The sequence below is a fragment of the Coregonus clupeaformis genome, chromosome 20, assembly GCF_020615455.1.
Source record: "Coregonus clupeaformis isolate EN_2021a chromosome 20, ASM2061545v1, whole genome shotgun sequence".
In the NCBI taxonomy this organism is placed as follows: Eukaryota; Metazoa; Chordata; class Actinopteri; order Salmoniformes; family Salmonidae; genus Coregonus; species Coregonus clupeaformis.
The window spans coordinates 42,399,561-42,418,275 of NC_059211.1; the positions used below are offsets into that span (position 1 = coordinate 42,399,561).

The window sequence follows — 18,715 nt, forward strand, 5'->3', positions numbered from 1 at the left end:
CATGTAGTTTATGAGTGCATTTCACACTACTTTCAAATGATAATTGGATTTTATGGCTCATATGAATGTCCTGCTTAATATGTTTGTGTCATACTTAAAGCACTTAAACCAGTAAAATGGCTCTTTGGCTTTTGCTACAGCCGGAATCAATGAGCGTTAGCATTCTAGCTAACAACTGATGTATGCAAAAATTATTTTGCAAAAGATCACAACCAAATATAATCTTAGCCACTGTTCGAGCAAGAATCAAAACATAATTGTAAGGGGATGAGCACCCAAAAGTTATTTTGTTTAGAAGTAATAAAAACGTAAAATCTAGGCTGTTGAATGGGCACAGATGGCAATGGCCATCTTACTGCCACCAAGAGTCGCGCGCATCTGTGCGTTACGTCAGTGTGTTATGTACTGGAAAAGGGTCTATAGAACAGTATCTCGAATAGCATTAGCCATAGCACACATTCTTATAAGCAAATATCTGGTTCCAAGTTGGATTTACACAAAATAACCACAATGCTTAAACCAAACAAATCAGGCTTGGAAATTTTGGTCAAAGTTCACAGGCGATTTATTGAAAAAGACTCACATATTGAAATGGTATATTTCAGTTATTGAATGACATCTTCCAATCTACTACCAGCAAATAGAAAATAAATGGCAAAAAAATTCTCAATCTCTCGAATTTGAGTTTCCTGATGATACTTGATAATACAGAGTTCATTGTACTTAGAGGAAAACAAACTTATTTAAAGGTAGACTCTCCCTCATCGCAATATCTGCGGTGCTGCTTGTAGCAACGTCATTTCGCTGAGTCTACCTTTAATTGAAGGAAAATAATTTTCTAACTGCAAGCCGACAGCAGACATCTTAACAGGTCTTTCATTTGCTTTCTGGCACATAAAATACATGTCCTTTCACAGAAAAGACAATCTGATATGATATTAAGGCAGCGTATTTATCACAAAAACAGTAAACATTTCAGAGGAAATTGTTTGATATCACCAATGCTCAATTATGACAGCTTTGGACACTAGAACTTTGTCCAACACTACAATAGCAATAGTTGATTTGTTCATAGTTATGACATAATATGGTTAAAGCATCTCGGAAAAGCTGAATTCACTTTTTCGGCTTGAAGCATTTCTCCTTCTCAAACTGAGCTATTTGGCTGAAGATATCTAGGAGATTAGTTGACAGCTCTTTATTTCCTCCTGCAGATCCCTTACCATTCAGAGAGGCCTCAGTGGAAGACCTGTTATCCCCTACATCAGACCGTCGGGTGGCCCTATTCTTCTCTCCTCGCTCTGTGCGACCATACCTCCCACTATCTGATCGTCTGTAAGTGGATATGTGGGACTGTGACGGGAGCTCGTTGGCGTACCGGTCAGATTTGCAGGAATGCTCTGAGCTGGCAGATGAGGACATTCTTCTGTGTTTGACTTTCTCCAATGAGCTGGGAACTTCTTGTGGGCCACTTTGATCCTCCTGGCCCTGGCTCTTCCAATGGCCCCTGGAGGCTTCCCTCTCCCTCCCATTCACCTCCCCATCACTGGTCTTGTCACTTCGGACACCTTTCCCCTTGCTGCTCTCAGCTCGCTGAGGAGAGCCGTCAACAGGGCCATCTTCAAACCTACCTCTGCTGTTGTCCGGAGCGTCTGTGGACACTGATGATAAAGAGCGATGCCTGCCTTTGCTGTGGTGCTGACTATGCTCTTCAGTCCTCTCTGGCCCCTCAAACGGCCGGACAAAGCTACATTTCTGATCCAGGAAGGAGGCAGAGGTGTTGGGTGGGGCAGGGTACCACTCCTCCTCGTCATCAGACACACTCCTGTTGTTCCTGGATGAAACCCTCTGCTTGAGTTTCTCCCCTCGAGATGACCGTCTGCGTTTGCGCTTCTTTTTCTTTGACTTCCTGTGCCCGGAGGAGGAGGAGTGGTCGGACGAAGAGGAGGTGGAAGACGATGATGTTGATGAAGAGGATGATATCTTCCGTTTCTTTTTCATTCTAGAGGGAGTTATAGCAAAGACTGAAACTATGTAGCTACAATATCAAATTAGGTGATATTGGTGACCAACTTAAAATGATGATTGATATTTAGCCAAATTAAATTATGTGTATGCATTTTGTTTTAAAAGGCAACCGATGAGCTGACAGTTTACCTTCCTGACGTTGGATTGGTATGGATTTACCTTTTTTCTTCTTTCAAGATCTTACGCAATTTTTCTGCACTTGTCTCCACATTCTTAGCTTTTTCCGCTTCCTTTGCAGCTGCCTCTTCTCTCAGTTTGAGGGATTTCTTTAAAGCAGTCAATTTTCATAGTAAAATTGCACCCGATTTCAAGATTCAAGAATTCAACACACATGGGAGGAAACCAGGAATGTGAAAAACATTAATCCATTAATTTGGATGGACAAGGAAAATGGCACATACAGACAAGTTTACCATAGCATGATCCAGAAATCATATTTATAGGTAGAGAACAAATGGCAATTTTTCCAGGTGGACAAAAAGGGTTTACATTTACCGCATTGAGACCAGGTCCAGCGTACCAACCATTTTCATTCCAGTTGTAAGGTTGTTTGTTCCCCCAATAGACACGCGACAATCAAGGAAGTCGGGTAGAGTCAAAGGGCAGAGTCCCAGATTGCAGACACGCACACAACAAAACACTTCATCAGTATTACAAGGCTCCCTGTGTGTTAGGCCAAACACACAAACTCATACAACAAAATTACTTTTAACTGGCCCCTTTTCAAATGTTCATGTTCAAATATGTCAAGCAAACAGAAAGTATTAGTCATATGAGGGTGTTAAAACAGTCAGAAACCGACTTTCCAATCGAAGCCTAGCTTCTTAAATGGGAGACAAGTGGAATAGTTGGCATAACCCATGGAATGTTCCAGCTCACCTGGATAAGTAGCTCTATTTTTCTCAATGCTTCCTTGGCATCCGGGAAGGAGTCTTCTAAGGCCAGGGCTTTTCTGTAGAGGCCCTCAGCTGTGACTAACTTTTCTTCCTCCTCCAGTCTAACAGAGGGAAACAAGTATTTTAGAGAGGAGGGGTTGTCACTTAGAAACACAGGATGAGGGAAAACCTTCCTACTTACTGGCCACCTCGCTCTACCAGGGTCTGGCATAGGTATTTCTTAGCATTTCTGTGGGTTGGGCAACTTTCCAATGCCAGCTCAAAGTCTGTTATTGCCTTCAGCAAACTCCCTTTGTTGGCATACCTGGGAAAAATCAAATGGCAGGTTTATATTAGCTTTTTAGTCATTTAGCAGACGCTCTTATCCAGAGCGACTTACAGTTAGTGAGTGCATACATTTTCATTAGCTGTAGGACAACTACATTTTATGTTACAATTAAAAACATATATATTTAAAAAACTAACTAGCAGAGTTTAGGCTGGGAGTGCTGACTATTACATTATCAATCAAATTAGATGGATACTCACAGTGCACCACGTGCCACAAGGGCTTCCACATTGTTAGTGTCAATATTTAAGGCCTTATTATATTCATTCATTGCGTCGACGTGGCGACCAGACTTGAAGTGGTCCACACCAACCCTCACACTGTAACGCAAGACATAATGTATATTGACAAAACAAAGCGCGATTAGGAGCAGTTCATGCATTCTGTAAACAATAGGCTAGCACAGATCTAGTCACCTGCTGCTCTAATGTTCTCCAACATGCAGAGAGTTAAAATGTCAGGCATACCATTTAAGAGCCCAGGACGCAGACTGCTTCTTTCGGATAGTTGTGGCAAAGTCCTCCTCAAGGAAATGTTTGCTGTAAAGGAGAGTCCCAAAATACAGTCGTGCTGATAAAAGGGGGCAAGGGGTATCAATTTCTGGGAAGCGTGTCTGCTGAAGAGTGTGACAAAACAACAAATTTGTCTTCTCACCTCTGTAGCCCTCTCATGAGTGAGGGAGGCTGTGTGTCACTGATCCCAATCTTGCCCAGGAGATACTCCACGTTAGACGGGTTGGAGTATCCAAGAGTACCCTCTAAAACCCTCTCATAGGTTTCAGTGTTGTCGTTGGCAACCCTCACACTGCGACTGGGTAAAACAATGAAAACAATACAATGAGCAAAGAATTAGCCTAAGGTCTAGCGGAACTATTTTTCACCTTATGTTTTCTGCCAATTAGAATACGTCTGTCTTACCTGTATTGAAGTGGAAGATCATCTCTACTAAAAACTCCAAGCTTTAGGCTCATCAGGTTTGGGGCGAGGGAGGAGGGCTGAAGTGAAATGGTTATCTTCTCATGGTATCGGTCAATATCCTTCACTCCAGCTAGAGCACAGCACATGGTATATGGGTCAGTTTGTTGACTTTTATCACAAAACGGCATTGTGAACATGTTTACATTTACTACACATAGTTAGCTAGTGCACTGTGCATTAACCTCTTATCAAATCGTTAATCTGATAGTACGATAGCGGATCGTCATGATTGCCATTGGAAGGTACATCTCTAAGGGGACACAGGGCCTGAGGAGAGAAAGAAAGCAGAGAAAGAGGTTACCATGTGCTCCTATTTCTTCAATACAAAACACTGAGCACCAGGCCAAAGCCACAAACCTTACCGTGAGCTCCAGATCCTCTATGTCTCTCTCTAGTCCACCTCCCATGCAGATCAGTGTTACAAAGAAGCCAAAATCCCTGATGGAGTTGATCCTGCCTATCACGATGTCCCCTCGCTCCATGTCCCTGTACAACAGATTCCTCCGCTCCTCAAATGACACCTCCATGAACTGCTCCAGAGGGGGCATGATGGCGTAGGGCTCTAGGAAAAGGATATTAGGCCAAACTCAATACAATATGTTAATTTACCTCTACATTTGACAGTAACAGCTACCTTCCCCTTCCTCCTCCAACACATCCTCCACCGTTGCACTGGATTTCCATGATGGTGCAAATAGGATGTCAGCTTTTCTAGCAATGAACTGCTCCTCTAAGGCATTGTCCTCCCCTCCATCTTTCCTGTAAAAGATAGATATTAATGATAATGTTAAAATGGTCTGGAAATTTGCCATTGACATTGTTGGTGTTGCCAACTTGGTGTTCCATTAGCCTACATTTGGATTCAAAATGTTAGTTAAATCACTGTACTGTCCATTTAAAATTACCTTTGATAGCTGGCCTTGGACAAGTCCGGTTCAATAGCTTTGAAATCTGGATTTTCACTTTGTTCACATTTGAGATGGGTAAACAGGCTTTGTCCATGGTGAGACAAAGTCTGCCTCAGTAAATCTCTATCCATTTTCAGTTCTTCGCATCAGAATTCAGCCTGGTTAGCTACTATGCACAACATCCTGTAACAGAAGAAAAACATGGCATATATAGCTAGCTAGTAGCTAGCCCAATAATGGACTAAAGGAGCCTTGCGTTACTCTGTATAGTCCAAGGACCTGACAATTTCTGTTTAAATATAATACTTGTGGTACGGTTCTAGAAACATACACCCCTATACTTTCATATCACATCAAAATAAACCACTCAGTCATCCGTCTGTGTAAACAAGTGCTGTAACATGGAAATACGGCCGTGTGGGAACGCTAACCCTATAAAAGTGTGTATCAATTTAACCTTTTATTTTTTGAAAATTATTTCTCACTGATATGAAATATAAGGTACTTATGCTTCCAAAACAGTACCGCAAGCGATGCGTGTTAATGTTCAGACCGAGAGTCCTGGCTATTAACAAAACTCCCCCGTGCAGAAGACGCCTTCGTCCAACAATTACTTGTGTATGGAACAGCGAGTCATGATCAAGGACTAACTAGTAGTTGGCCAATAATCACAAATACAATTACATTTAACACAGCCAGCCAGCAATTTACGAGAGCAACATGCATAACTAACTAAGTTAGCCAGCTGTAAATATACGTCATGGCCAAAGACAGGTTTTGAAACTGTGTTAATATGGCTCTTACGCTAGCTGGCTAACGCGTTAGCTGTCTAGCTGACGACGTTCGTTACAACTGCTGCATGTACCGCGGACAAGCAGTTTACCAACTAAGTCACAGTACTCATCGACACACGGTGGTTCATTCCCATGCAGATGTACATTACATTTACGCCAATTATTCACATAGCAGTTACCTGTATGACAGAAGCGTGCAAAATAAAACATCGAAAGGCCGGAACTTTAATCTTCTTCAACGGTGGGATTTTAGGGCGGATTACATCCAACAATGGTGTATTGCTGCCTCCTACTGGATGGGGTGAAAACTATACTGAACAAAAATATAAACGCAACAATTTAAAAGATTTTAATGTGTTATAGTTCATATAAGGAAATCAGTCAACTGAAATAAATTAATTAGGCCCTAATCTATGGATTTCACATGACTGGGAAAACAGAGATGCATCTCTTGGTCACAGATACCTTTTTTTTTAAAGGTAGGGGTGTGGATCAGAAAACCAGTCAGTATCTGGTGCGACCACCGTTGCCTCATGCAGCGCAACATCTCCTTCGCATAGAGTTGATCAGGCTGTTGATTGTGGCCTGTGGAATGTTGTCCCCAGCACAAAGTGCACTTGTGTAATGATCATGCTGTTTAATCAGCTTGTTGATATGCCACACCTGTCAGGTGGATGGATTATCTTGGCAAAGAAGAAACGCTCACTGACAGGGATGTCAACACATTTGAGAGAAATAAGCTTTTTCTGCGTATGGAACATTTCAGTGATCTTTTATTTCAGCTCATTAAACATGGGACCAACACTTTACATGTTGCATTTAATATTTTTGCTCAATAGCAAGATGACGAAGAAACAATTTAATTCACTCTCCATAACCCCATACTGCCAGTGCCAGCCCATAGCCAAATGTTTATCTAGCTAGCTAACGTTAGCATATCCACTAGTTAGCACAACATAGCTAGCTAAGGACACTGCACTAACTCGGCAGCTAACGCAGGTAGCTGTTTAATGGAAACTAATCCATTGTGATTTCATTATAATGTTAACACTAGCTACAGGTTAGCTAGCTTAGATATAATATTTAGTGTTGTGTGCATTACCTCTGTGCATTTAGCTAGCATCCGATAGCCTACATTGCATATGAAGTGTGACTGGCTAATGACATTTAAAAGGAGAAATTCACCCTGGGGGGATCTGGGCTTGTTTTCATCATGTCAGAGGCATTTCTAAGTCAGTGAGATGACATAATTGCCCAGGAGATACACCCTATGATGGCTTATGGTGTATTGTTCCTATCGGCGGATTCATTGCTAAATTTACAAGTGGACACATTTTTTCCAGTCTCTGAAAGATTACAACTCGTGTGTGGCTGCAGTGTTGCCAACTTTGTCGCTATATTTAGCGAGTATTCATACCCCTCTAGCGACACATTTTTAAAAAATCGACTAGCGACAAATGTAGCAACTTTTTCTGGTGTTATTGGAGACTTTTGGAGACTGACGTGAAAGCACGTATAGTTCTTACTCTTCTCAACGAGCAGCCGGTGTGGCCGTGGGCCCCACCCCTGTCCCAAAGCACTCACAGGCGGCCCAGTCCCTCCCAGCTGCAGTCAGAGTAGGAGATGTTCACCCCTCCGCGTCCAGACTGCAAATTAATCGTGCATGTGGGAAGCCGCCGCTGGCTGATCCCGCCCTGGCTTACATTCAGGGTGGGATGTAAATGTAAAATGTTCTTTGTCTAAAATAAATCACTGCACAAAAATAAATCACTGCATTTGACTCACACAGACTCAGTCACTTACTCACCTCGTCCACTGTGTGTGCCTCTCTGTGACATAACCTAAACATCTAGCTGGCTAGCACATCATGTCTCAGTCTAAACTGTACACTCAAAAATACAGAAAGGAGTGGGAATCAAACCCTGAATTCAAAGGCTGGTTGAAGCCATTTATTGGAGATGATATACGGGCATACTGCCTGTATTGTAAGGCTGATTTCTATGCCAAACTTAGTGATGTAAAAAAACACATGACAACTCAAAAACATACTCAAAAGGCAAAACCTTATAACAGTTCCACCCAAAACAAGCTGCCATTTATGGTTTAAAAAAATTGACTCTGCAAAAGAGGCTGAGGCCACCATGGCATTAGCTATCGCTGAACACTGTTCCATGCTGGCATGTGATCACATTGGAGAAGCATGTACAGCTGCTTTCTCAGACTCCACTGCTGCTACCCACTTCAAAATGCACAGGACAAAGTGCACAGAAATGATTAATGGTATTCTAGCACCATACTTTCTGATAAAGTTGGTCACAGATGTGGGTGAGCAGCGTTTCAGCCTCCTCCTCGATGAGTCCATGGATGTAATTGTTTCTAAGTACCTGGGGGTTGTGATAAGGTACTTTAGTGACACCAAGCAGACAATTGTATCAACATTTCTGGGGCTTGATGAGTTGGAGGGAGGAGATGCCAAATCTATAGCCCGTGCTGTTGTGGCTTTCCTCGAGAAGTGTTGTCTTAAAAAAGAGAAACCCCTGGGGATATCGACTGACAATGCCTCTGTTATGACGGGGATTAACAATGGGGTCCATAAAGTGCTGAAGGAGGAGTATGGCCTCGAAGATCTGGTTCTTATTTGCTGTGTATGCCACTCTCTGCAGCTTGCTGTAAGTCATGCTTCCAATGACACCATCCCCCTTAGTGTGGAGTACTTGGTACGAGAGACTTATAACTGGTTTTCAGTGTTCTAAAGCACAGGGAGGCCTACAAGGCCATATACAGTGGGGAAAAAAAGTATTTAGTCAGCCACCAATTGTGCAAGTTCTCCCACTTAAAAAGATGAGAGAGGCCTGTAATTTTCATCATAGGTACACGTCAACTATGACAGACAAAATGAGGAAAGAAATCCAGAAAATCACATTGTAGGATTTTTTATGAATTTATTTGCAAATTATGGTGGAAAATAAGTATTTGGTCAATAACAAAAGTTTCTCAATACTTTGTTATATACCCTTTGTTGGCAATGACACAGGTCAAACGTTTTCTGTAAGTCTTCACAAGGTTTTCACACACTGTTGCTGGTATTTTGGCCCATTCCTCCATGCAGATCTCCTCTAGAGCAACACGGACTTTCAACTCCCTCCAAAGATTTTCTATGGGGTTGAGATCTGGAGACTGGCTAGGCCACTCCAGAACCTTGAAATGCTTCTTACGAAGCCACTCCTTCGTTGCCCGGGCGGTTTGTTTGGGATCATTGTCATGCTGAAAGACCCAGCCACATTTCATCTTCAATGCCCTTGCTGATGGAAGGAGGTTTTCACTCAAAATCTCACGATACATGGCCCCATTCATTCTTTCCTTTACACGGATCAGTCGTCCTGGTCCCTTTGCAGAAAAACAGCCCCAAAGCATGATGTTTCCACCCCCATGTTTCACAGTAGGTATGGTGTTCTTTGGATGCAACTCAGCATTCTTTGTCCTCCAAACACGACGAGTTGAGTTTTTACCAAAAAAGTTCTATTTTGGTTTCATCTGACCATATGACATTCTCCCAATCCTCTTCTGGATCATCCAAATGCACTCTAGCAAACTTCAGACAGGCCTGGACATGTACTGGCTTAAGCAGGGGGACACGTCTGGCACTGCAGGATTTGAGTCCCTGGCGGCGTAGTGTGTTACTGATGGTAGGCTTTGTTACTTTGGTCCCAGCTCTCTGCAGGTCATTCACTAGGTCCCCCCGTGTGGTTCTGGGATTTTTGCTCACCGTTCTTGTGATCATTTTGACCCCACGGGGTGAGACCTTGCGTGGAGCCCCAGAGGGAGATTATCAGTGGTCTTGTATGTCTTCCATTTCCTAATAATTGTTCCCACAGTTGATTTCTTCAAACCAAGCTGCTTACCTATTGCAGATTCAGTCTTCCCAGCCTGGTGCAGGTCTACAATTTTGTTTCTGGTGTCCTTTGACAGCTCTTTGGTCTTGGCCATAGTGGAGTTTGGAGTGTGACTGTTTGAGGTTGTGGACAGTTGTCTTTTATACTGTAACAAGTTCAAACAGGTGCCATTAATACAGGTAACGAGTGGAGGACAGAGGAGCCTCTTAAAGAAGAAGTTACAGGTCTGTGAGAGCCAGAAATCTTGCTTGTTTGTAGGTGACCAAATACTTATTTTCCACCATCATTTGCAAATAAATTCATTAAAAATCCTACAATGTGATTTTCTGGATTTTTTTTCCTCAATTTGTCTGTCATAGTTGACGTGTACCTATGATGAAAATTACAGGCCTCTCTCATCTTTTTAAGTGGGAGAACTTGCACAATTGGTGGCTGACTAAATACTTTTTTTCCCCACTGTATGAGACCATCAACTGTGGGGAGAAACCTTTACAGATAGCCAAGGTGTGTGCCACACGTTGGCTCTCCATTGAACCCGCGGTTTCACACATTTTGGACCAGTGGGAGGAGCGTAGGCTGCATTTCGCAGTCACCAAGTCCAGTGAACACTGCTACATGGCTGAGGTTTTATACAGTGATCCTCAAAACATATTGTATCTGACTTTTTTGAAGTCAGTGTTGGGTGAGGTACAGTTGGCCATCAAGGCTTTTGAGGGAGAGCAAGTAGATCCTTTTAAGCTACTTGACAGCTTGGTTAGCCTGATCAAATCTGTGAGCAGCAGGGTGCTGAATCCACTGGCAAATGTTGATGTACTCAAAGGGCCAATAGATGGATACATCAGTCCCAAACCGTACCTTGGTTACCTTTTTGAGTCAAAGGCAGCTGAACTCCACCGTGCGCCTGAGGATGAAAACAATGTCCGAAGCGGTGTGTAGCCTTCACCATCTCATTTTTACCTTTACATTTTTGTCATTTAGCAGACACTCTTATCCAGAGCGACTTACAGTTAGTGAGTGCATACATTTTTCATACTGGCCCCCCGTGGGAAACAAACCCACAACCCTGGCGTTGCAAGTGCCATGCTCTACCAACTGAGCTACAGTTAGTCCAATACAACACTCTCGTTTTGCTGTTTGCTTACGTTTGGTTCTTAAACGGTAAATGGTTTCCATAATGAATACATCCCATGGGTGTAATCATTACGCCAATTCTGTTTCAAAATGTTTCGTCTGTTGCAAAATGTTTTACAACAGAAACCGTTTACTCCAAACGGAAAACGCAAAGGAGAGTTTCTATTGAACACATTCAGGTAGGTCCCTCCCCATTTCGTTCCGTTTGTATCCTTTTGGTTCTTAAACGCTAAACGGTTTCCTTAATGAATACGCCCTGGGTCTAGTGAGGGGGACCACAAAAAACAACATAACGAGGCAAGACTCAGCTTCGGCTTCTTCCTGTCCAACATGCAGAATGCAATGAAGGAGGGAGATGGGGAGATGTTGAGGTTATACACTGTAACTCTGTTCTACAAGGCATATGGTCACATCCAAAGTCTCTTTTTCAAATGAGCCCTGCACAATACAAGCACACATCTTCACTTAGAGCATCAAAGTCTAGTGGCATCCATCATGCTGCTCGTCAGACCGGAGACATTCTAACCCTTGGAGTTTGTCAGGGAGGCAGAGCTGTTCAAAACCCAACCAGGCAGACAGTTCACAGTATTCCCTGGTTTTAACAGAAACATTCTCTCAAAAGTGAAGTATAGTGAGTTATGTGGGTGGATGACGTCCAAATTGAAGGAGTGGAGAAATGTTCCAGTTTGATTTGAAACAACTTGGGTGCCAGGCTAGCTGGGAATGTGGTTGGCTTAGTCTGAGCATCAAATCCTGTCTGAGGTAGACAGTGATTGGGAGTTAAGGAGCAGGAGTAGGCTAAATCAACTAATGGTAGAATGGCGCCTTAGGGGATGGCTGCCGTTTTATGGACTCTTAACCAACCGTGCTATTTTATGTGTTTTTTCACATTGTTTGTAACTTATTTTGTACATAATGTTGCTGCTACCGTCTCTTATGACCGGAAAGAGCTTCTGGACATGAGAACAGCGATTACTCACCTTGAACTGGATGAATAATTTTTATTTAATGAGTCGGACGAGAGGGATTTGCTCCAGACACCCGACAGGGCCCTCATCCCCGTCATTCGAAGTAGAAAGAAAAGGAGCAGTGGCGGCTCCTGAAAAAATTCTCAGGAGGGGCAATTTTTCTGATGATTTAGGTGACCTACACACATTTAAAAAAAGATATGTCCAGCAACAACATGAAGACAGGGGCAGCATATAAGTCAATACCAGAAGCATTTATTGACTGATCTCAAAAGTGTTGGCTTACCAGGGTTGGTGGAGCCCTCAGTTTCATCTTTGCCTCGCAAAGCTAACTCAAACACTCCGCAAAACTTCACACACTGGATTAGCCGGCTGAGGATGTGGCGGTTCTTGCTAATGTCGTAGTAAATATATTTGTTATAGTGAATATGGAATATGATATGTTGAGTAAAATGTTGTGCTAAGATCTATTTAGGTCAGGAGCTGGTTATAAGTTCTGTTCCTATCCAATAACAATGGACAAAAGGGTCCTATCTTGTCAGCCTTGTCAGCAGGTGGCCAAGGACAACACCCACGCCATAGGCCTCTCAGTTCTTCCAACTCACGAGTTCTTGCTCTGAGGACACACACACACACAAACACACACACACACACATCATCACTGTTAAACACACACACACACACACACATCATCACTGTTAAACACACACACACACACACACACAAATCCCTCTCTTAGGCTGAACATTTGAAGACAGAGAACCCGACTCAGAGCCAATGCAACAGTGACAGTAGCCTGCAGGGGACCTCGCCCAACTCATCAGGACCAATCAGAAGATCAGAACTACTAGATTGAACCTACTTCATTTATTGCATAAAATGTCTGCACACAATGTTTGGGGCTCTCTTCAGATAATAATAATAATAATAATAATAATAATATGCCATTTAGCAGACGCTTTTATCCAAAGCGACTTACAGTCATGCGTGCATACATTTTTTGTGTATGGGTGGTCCCGGGGATCGAACCCACTACCTTGGCGTTACAAGCACCATGCTCTACCAGCTGAGCTACAGAAAGTGGATACTCATGGATGCGCATTGCAATTGTAAAATGTCAACACAATTGGAGACACCACGTCATTTTTGGAGACATGTTATTGACAGTAAACTATTGTAGATGCGACTGCTAACTAAATAAAACATTTTAGCTGGCTAGCTAATCATCTTAGCTAAATGTGGGGCAAACAATTCAGTTATTTACCGTTAATTTGAGGGATTGGGGTGAAAGAAATCGAGTTACATAGTGATACTTTACGATATACTGTATTGACAATATCGCAATATTTTAGCGCTAGTTGGCTGTACCTGCACCAAAACACCATTATTGTTCCTTCATAGCTTGTTCTCAATCTTTTCACATTGGGAGCAAATTTGTTTTCAGCACTTTTATTTCCATGACTGATCAAAACTCGTTCTCATGGCTTTCTGATCCCTCTGCAACAGACATATGGTGCGCAATAAAATCACAGTATCGAATCGCCATACGTATAGAATCATGAGACTCGCAATGCTGATGCACATATCTTATCGTGAGGTTCCTGGCAATTCCCAGCCCAAGTTCATTTGCCACAACAAATCTCTTCGCTAGCAAACGCGATGTCTTCTCCAAAACGGCAATGTGTCTCCAGCAATGTTTACTTTTTGACGTTCTATGGCATCTCCACTTTCCAAGCATATATGACCACATGTAATATTTTGGTAAGTGATGCAAATAGTGAACTATGTAGGGCCAGGATGTAAAATATATGTAGCTGCAGCAATTTCTCTTATCTGATATGGTAAGTAATGGGGCTTAATTTATAGCTCCCTAAGAGTTTGACGAACGGGTCCGTGAACGCGATTCCAGATATATTTACCTCTGAATAAACTGCCTTTATTACACCATATCCACATCCAGTAAACTTGTGATTATCAACACTAACCTCATCGTTGTGGCGGCGGACAGCTAGCCTGTATCCCTCGTCATCCAGTTGAGTGAGTGGCAATGTCTTTTTCGTTCGTACCAATTTTTTGGAAAATCCTCGGGTGTAGGACTTTCCGCCTTTAGTAGAAACCTGTTGAATTATTAAATTTGGTCTGGGAGGTCCTAATTGTTTCGTTGCCAATTTATCTTCATTTGTTCGCCGACAAAAAGGAACTTCTTTCAAACAATCCACTCTTTTCTCAGTTACGTTCATGGTTACGTAACGTATGACGAAAGCGCATAAGTGCAAGCCCACAGACACCCATTGAGATTGTATTGAAGGCTCTGAAATTTGAAAAAATAGATTTTACATGGGAGTCTATTACAGACTTCTGGGCGATTTTCAACCTGACTGAAATCGCCCCAAAAGGGGGGGGAGCCATTTGAAGCACGACTTTAGCCTGATTCGACATTTAGTGGCAGTGTGGCACTGTGGCAGATCAGACGTATAGATTACAACACTGATAACTACTGTTGCCGTGATATAATTGATTAGAAAAAAAATCCCTTCCTTTTCCCGTTTGGCAGTGCGTCGCCCATATCGCCCTATTGAACAGGCCGCCCCTGAAAAGGAGATATCGTGGAAGGAGATCGGGGTGCCTGGTAAGGAGCCGGCGACGAGTCGCTAATCTGCCTTTGCCATCAGTACTATTGGCCAACTTACAATCGCTTGATAATAACGTGGACGAACTACAAGCACACATATACTACCAACAGGACATTAAAAACTGTAATATCTTATGTTTCACAGAGTCGTGGCTGAACGAAGACATGAATAACATACAGCTGGCGGGTTATACACTGTATTGGCAGGACAGAATAGCAGCCTCTGGTAAGACAAAGGGTGGCGGTCTATTTGTAAACAACAGCTGGTGCACGATATCTAAGAAAGTCTCGAGGTTTTGCTTGCCTGAAGTAGAGTATCTCATGATAAGCTGTAGACCACATCATCTACCAAGAGAGTTATCTATATTCTTCGTAGCCGTCTATTTACCACCACAAACCGATGCTGGCACTAAGACCGCACTCAATGAACTGTATACGGCCATAAGCAAACAGGAAAACACTCATCCAGAGGTGGCGCTCCTAGTGGCCGGGGACTTTAATGCAGGGAAACTTAAATCCGTTTTACCTAATTTCTACCAGCATGTTAAATGTGCAACCAGAGGGAAAAAAACTCTAGACCACCTTTACTCCACACACAGAGACACGTACAAAGCTCTCCATTTGGCAAATCTGACCATAATTATATCCTCCTGATTCCTGCTTACAAGCAAAAACTAAAGCAGGAAGCACCAGTGACTCTGTCAATAAAAAAAGTGGTCAGATGAAGCAGATGCTAAGCTACAGGACTGTTTTGCTAGCACAGACTGGAATATGTTCTGGGATTCTTCCGATGGCATTGAGGAGTACACCACATCAGTCACTGGCTTCATCAATAAGTGCATCGATGACGTTGTCCCCACAGTGACTGTACGTACATACCCCAACCAGAAGCCATGGATTACAGGCAACATCCACACTGAGCTAAAGGGTAGAGCTGCCGCTTTCAAGGAGCGGGACTCTAACCCGGAAGCTTATAAGAACTCCCACTATGCCCTCCGACGAATCATCAAACAGGCAAAGCGTCAATACAGGACTAAGATCGAATCGTACTACACCGGCTCCGACGCTCGTCAAATGTGGCAGGGCTTGCAAACTATTACACACTACAAAGGGAAGCACAGCCGCGAGCTGCCCAGTGACACGAACCTACCAGATGAGCTAAATTACTTATATACTCGCTTCGAGGCAAGTAACTCTGAAACATGCATGAGAGCATCAGCTGTTCCAGACGACTGTGTGATCACGATCTCCGTAGCCGATGTGAGTAAAACCTTTAAACAGGTCAACATTCACAAGGCCGCAGGGCCAGACATATTACCAGGACGTGTACTCCGAGCATACGCAAGTGTCTTCACTGACATTTTCAACCTCTCACTGTCTGAGTCTGTAATACCAACATGTTTAAAGCAGACCACCATAGTCCCTGTGCCCAAGAACACTAAGGTAACCTGCCTAAATGACTACCGATCTGTTGCCATTAAGTGCTTTGAAAGGCTGGTCATGGCTCACATCACAACACCATTATCCCAGAAACCCTAGACCCACTCCAATTTGCATACCGCCCCAACAGATCCACAGATGATGCAATCTCTATTGCGCTCCACACTGCCCTTTCACATTTGGACAAAAGGAACACCTATGTGAGAATGCTATTCATTGACTACAGCTCAGCATTCAACACCATAGTGCCCTCAAAGCTCATCACTAAGCTAAGGACCTGGGGACTAAACACCTCCCTCGCTTTAGGTGGCTGGTTATAACAGTGTAGCTTTCTGTTTAGTAGACATATCTATGACTAAAAAGAGAAGAGGTTTAACAGTCGAAATACAATAGATCTATGATTGTAAAACCTCTTCTATTTTGTCATCAATATGGCTATCTGTAGTTGTTTAGCTAGCTAGACAAGCTACCTACCTACAGTGGGGAGAACAAGTATTTGATACACTGCCGACTTTGCAGGTTTTCCTACTTACAAAGCATGTAGAGGTCTGTCATTGTTATCATAGGTACACTTCAACTGTGAGAGACGGAATCTAAAATACAAATCCAGAAAATCACATTGTATGATTTTTAAGTAATTAATTTGCATTTTATTGCATGACATAAGTATTTGATCATCTACCAACCAGTAAGAATTCCGGCTCTCACAGACCTGTTCGTTTTTCTTTAAGAAGCCCTCCTGTTCTCCACTCATTACCTGTATTAACTGCACCTGTTTGAACTCGTTACCTGTATAAAAGACACCTGTCCACACACTCAATCAAACAGACTCCAACCTCTCCACAATGGCCAAGACCAGAGAGCTGTGTAAGGACATCAGGGATAAAATTGTAGACATGCACAAGGCTGGGATGGGCTACAGGACAATAGGCAAGCAGCTTGGTGAGAAGGCAACAACTGTTGGCGCAATTATTAGAAAATGGAAGAAGTTCAAGATGACGGTCAATCACCCTCGGTCTGGGGCTCCATGCAAGATCTCACCTCGTGGGGCATCAATGATCATGAGGAAGGTGAGGGATCAGCCCAGAACTACACGGCAGGACCTGGTCAATGACCTGAAGAGAGCTGGGACCACAGTCTCAAAGAAAACCATTAGCAACACACTACGCCGTCATGGATTAAAATCCTGCAGCGCATGCAAGGTCCCCCTGCTCAAGCCAGCGCATGTCCAGGCCCATCTGAAGTTTGCCAATGACCATCTGGATGATCCAGAGGAGGAATGGGAGAAGGTCATGTGGTCTGATGAGACAAAAATAGAGCTTTTTGGTCTAAACTCCACTCGCCGTGTTTGGAGGAAGAAGAAGGATGAGTACAACCCCAAGAACACCATCCCAACCATGAAGCATGGAGGTGGAAACATCATTCTTTGGGGATGCTTTTCTGCAAATGGGACAGGACGACTGCACCGTGTTGAGGGGAGGATGGATGGGGCCATGTATCGCAAGATCTTGGCCAACAACCTCCTTCCCTCAGTAAGAGCATTGAAGATGGGTCGTGGCTGGGTCTTCCAGCATGACAACGACCCGAAACACACAGCCAGGGCAACTAAGGAGTGGCTCCGTAAGAAGCATCTCAAGGTCCTGGAGTGGCCTAGCCAGTCTCCAGACCTGAACCCAATAGAACATATTTGGAGGGAGCTGAAAGTCCATATTGCCCAGCGACAGCCCCGAAACCTGAAGGATCTGGAGAAGGTCTGTATGGAGGAGTGGGCCAAAATCCCTGCTGCAGTGTGTGCAAACCTGGTCAAGACCTACAGGAAACGAATGATCTCTGTAATTGCAAACAAAGGTTTCTGTACCAAATATTAAGTTCTGCTTTTCTGATGTATCAAATACTTATGTCATGCAATAAAATGCTAATTAATTACTTAAAAATCATACAATGTGATTTTCTGGATTTTTGTTTGAGATTCCGTCTCTCACAGTTGAAGTGTACCTATGATAAAAATTACAGACCTCTACATGCTTTGTAAGTAGGAAATCCTGCAAAATCGGCAGTGTATCAAATACTTGTTCTCCCCACTGTAAATTAGCAAACAGAAAAATAATTTCATTTCCACCCACCTTAACACAGTAACGTTAGTATGTTAGCCAGCAATACAAAATATGGGTTTCAGTAGATACAGTGAGGGAAAAAAGTATTTGATCCCCTGCTGATTTTGTACGTTTGCCCACTGACAAAGAAATTATCAGTCTATAATTTTAATGGTAGGTTTATTTGAACAGTGAGAGACAGAATAACAACAAAAAAATCCAGAAAATCGCATGTAAAAAAAATTATAAATTGATTTGCATTTTAATGAGGGAAATAAGTATTTGACCCCCTCTCAATCAGAAAGATTTCTGGCTCCCAGGTGTCTTTTATACAGGTAATGAGCTGAGATTAGGAGCACACTCTTAAAGGGAGTGCTCCTAATCTCAGTTTGTTACCTGTATAAAAGACACCTGTCCACAGAAGCAATCAATCAATCAGATTCCAAACTCTCCACCATGGCCAAGACCAAAGAGCTCTCCAAGGATGTCAGGGACAAGATTGTAGACCTACACAAGGCTGGAATGGGCTACAAGACCATCGGCAAGCAGCTTGGTGAGAAGGTGACAACAGTTGGTGCGATTATTCGCAAAATGGAAGAAACACAAAAGACTGTCAATCTCCCTCGG

At 43.0% G+C, this 18,715-nt stretch overlaps 1 protein-coding gene across 2 annotated transcripts; it reads right to left on the reverse strand.

Annotated features, from left to right (window-relative positions):
- Nucleotides 1-547: 547 nt before the first annotated feature.
- LOC121533430 (tetratricopeptide repeat protein 14) lies at nucleotides 548-6,191 on the reverse strand. Of its 2 annotated transcripts, XM_041839369.1 has the most exons (13): nucleotides 6,111-6,191; nucleotides 5,135-5,320; nucleotides 4,864-4,988; nucleotides 4,592-4,791; nucleotides 4,412-4,496; nucleotides 4,170-4,299; nucleotides 3,907-4,062; nucleotides 3,720-3,791; nucleotides 3,453-3,572; nucleotides 3,106-3,228; nucleotides 2,908-3,025; nucleotides 2,188-2,294; nucleotides 548-2,002 (listed from the first exon to the last, which is right to left on the reverse strand). In XM_041839369.1, the coding sequence occupies exons 2-13, from the start codon at nucleotides 5,266-5,268 to the stop codon at nucleotides 1,117-1,119; spliced, it is 2,256 nt and encodes a 751-aa protein (XP_041695303.1). In that variant the 5' UTR covers nucleotides 5,269-5,320; nucleotides 6,111-6,191; the 3' UTR covers nucleotides 548-1,116. The 2 variants fall into 2 exon arrangements, 1 of the variants encoding a protein (XP_041695303.1); XR_005994462.1 differs by lacking the exon at nucleotides 548-2,002 and having other exon boundaries at nucleotides 2,204-2,294; nucleotides 2,524-3,025.
- Between the last annotated feature and the right edge of the window lie 12,524 nt (nucleotides 6,192-18,715).

Bases quoted from the DNA above. Each gene is read 5' to 3' on its own strand.
- LOC121533430 (XM_041839369.1), bottom strand. From the start codon at position 5,268: ATGGATAGAGATTTACTGAGGCAGACTTTGTCTCACCATGGACAAAGC. The intron at 3,573-3,719 runs GTATGCCTGACA...CTTGCGTTACAG, and splicing joins GCGTCCTGGGCTCTTAAATG to TGTGAGGGTTGGTGTGGACC. The intron at 2,003-2,187 runs GTAAATCCATAC...AACTCCCTCTAG, and splicing joins ATCTTGAAAGAAGAAAAAAG to AATGAAAAAGAAACGGAAGA.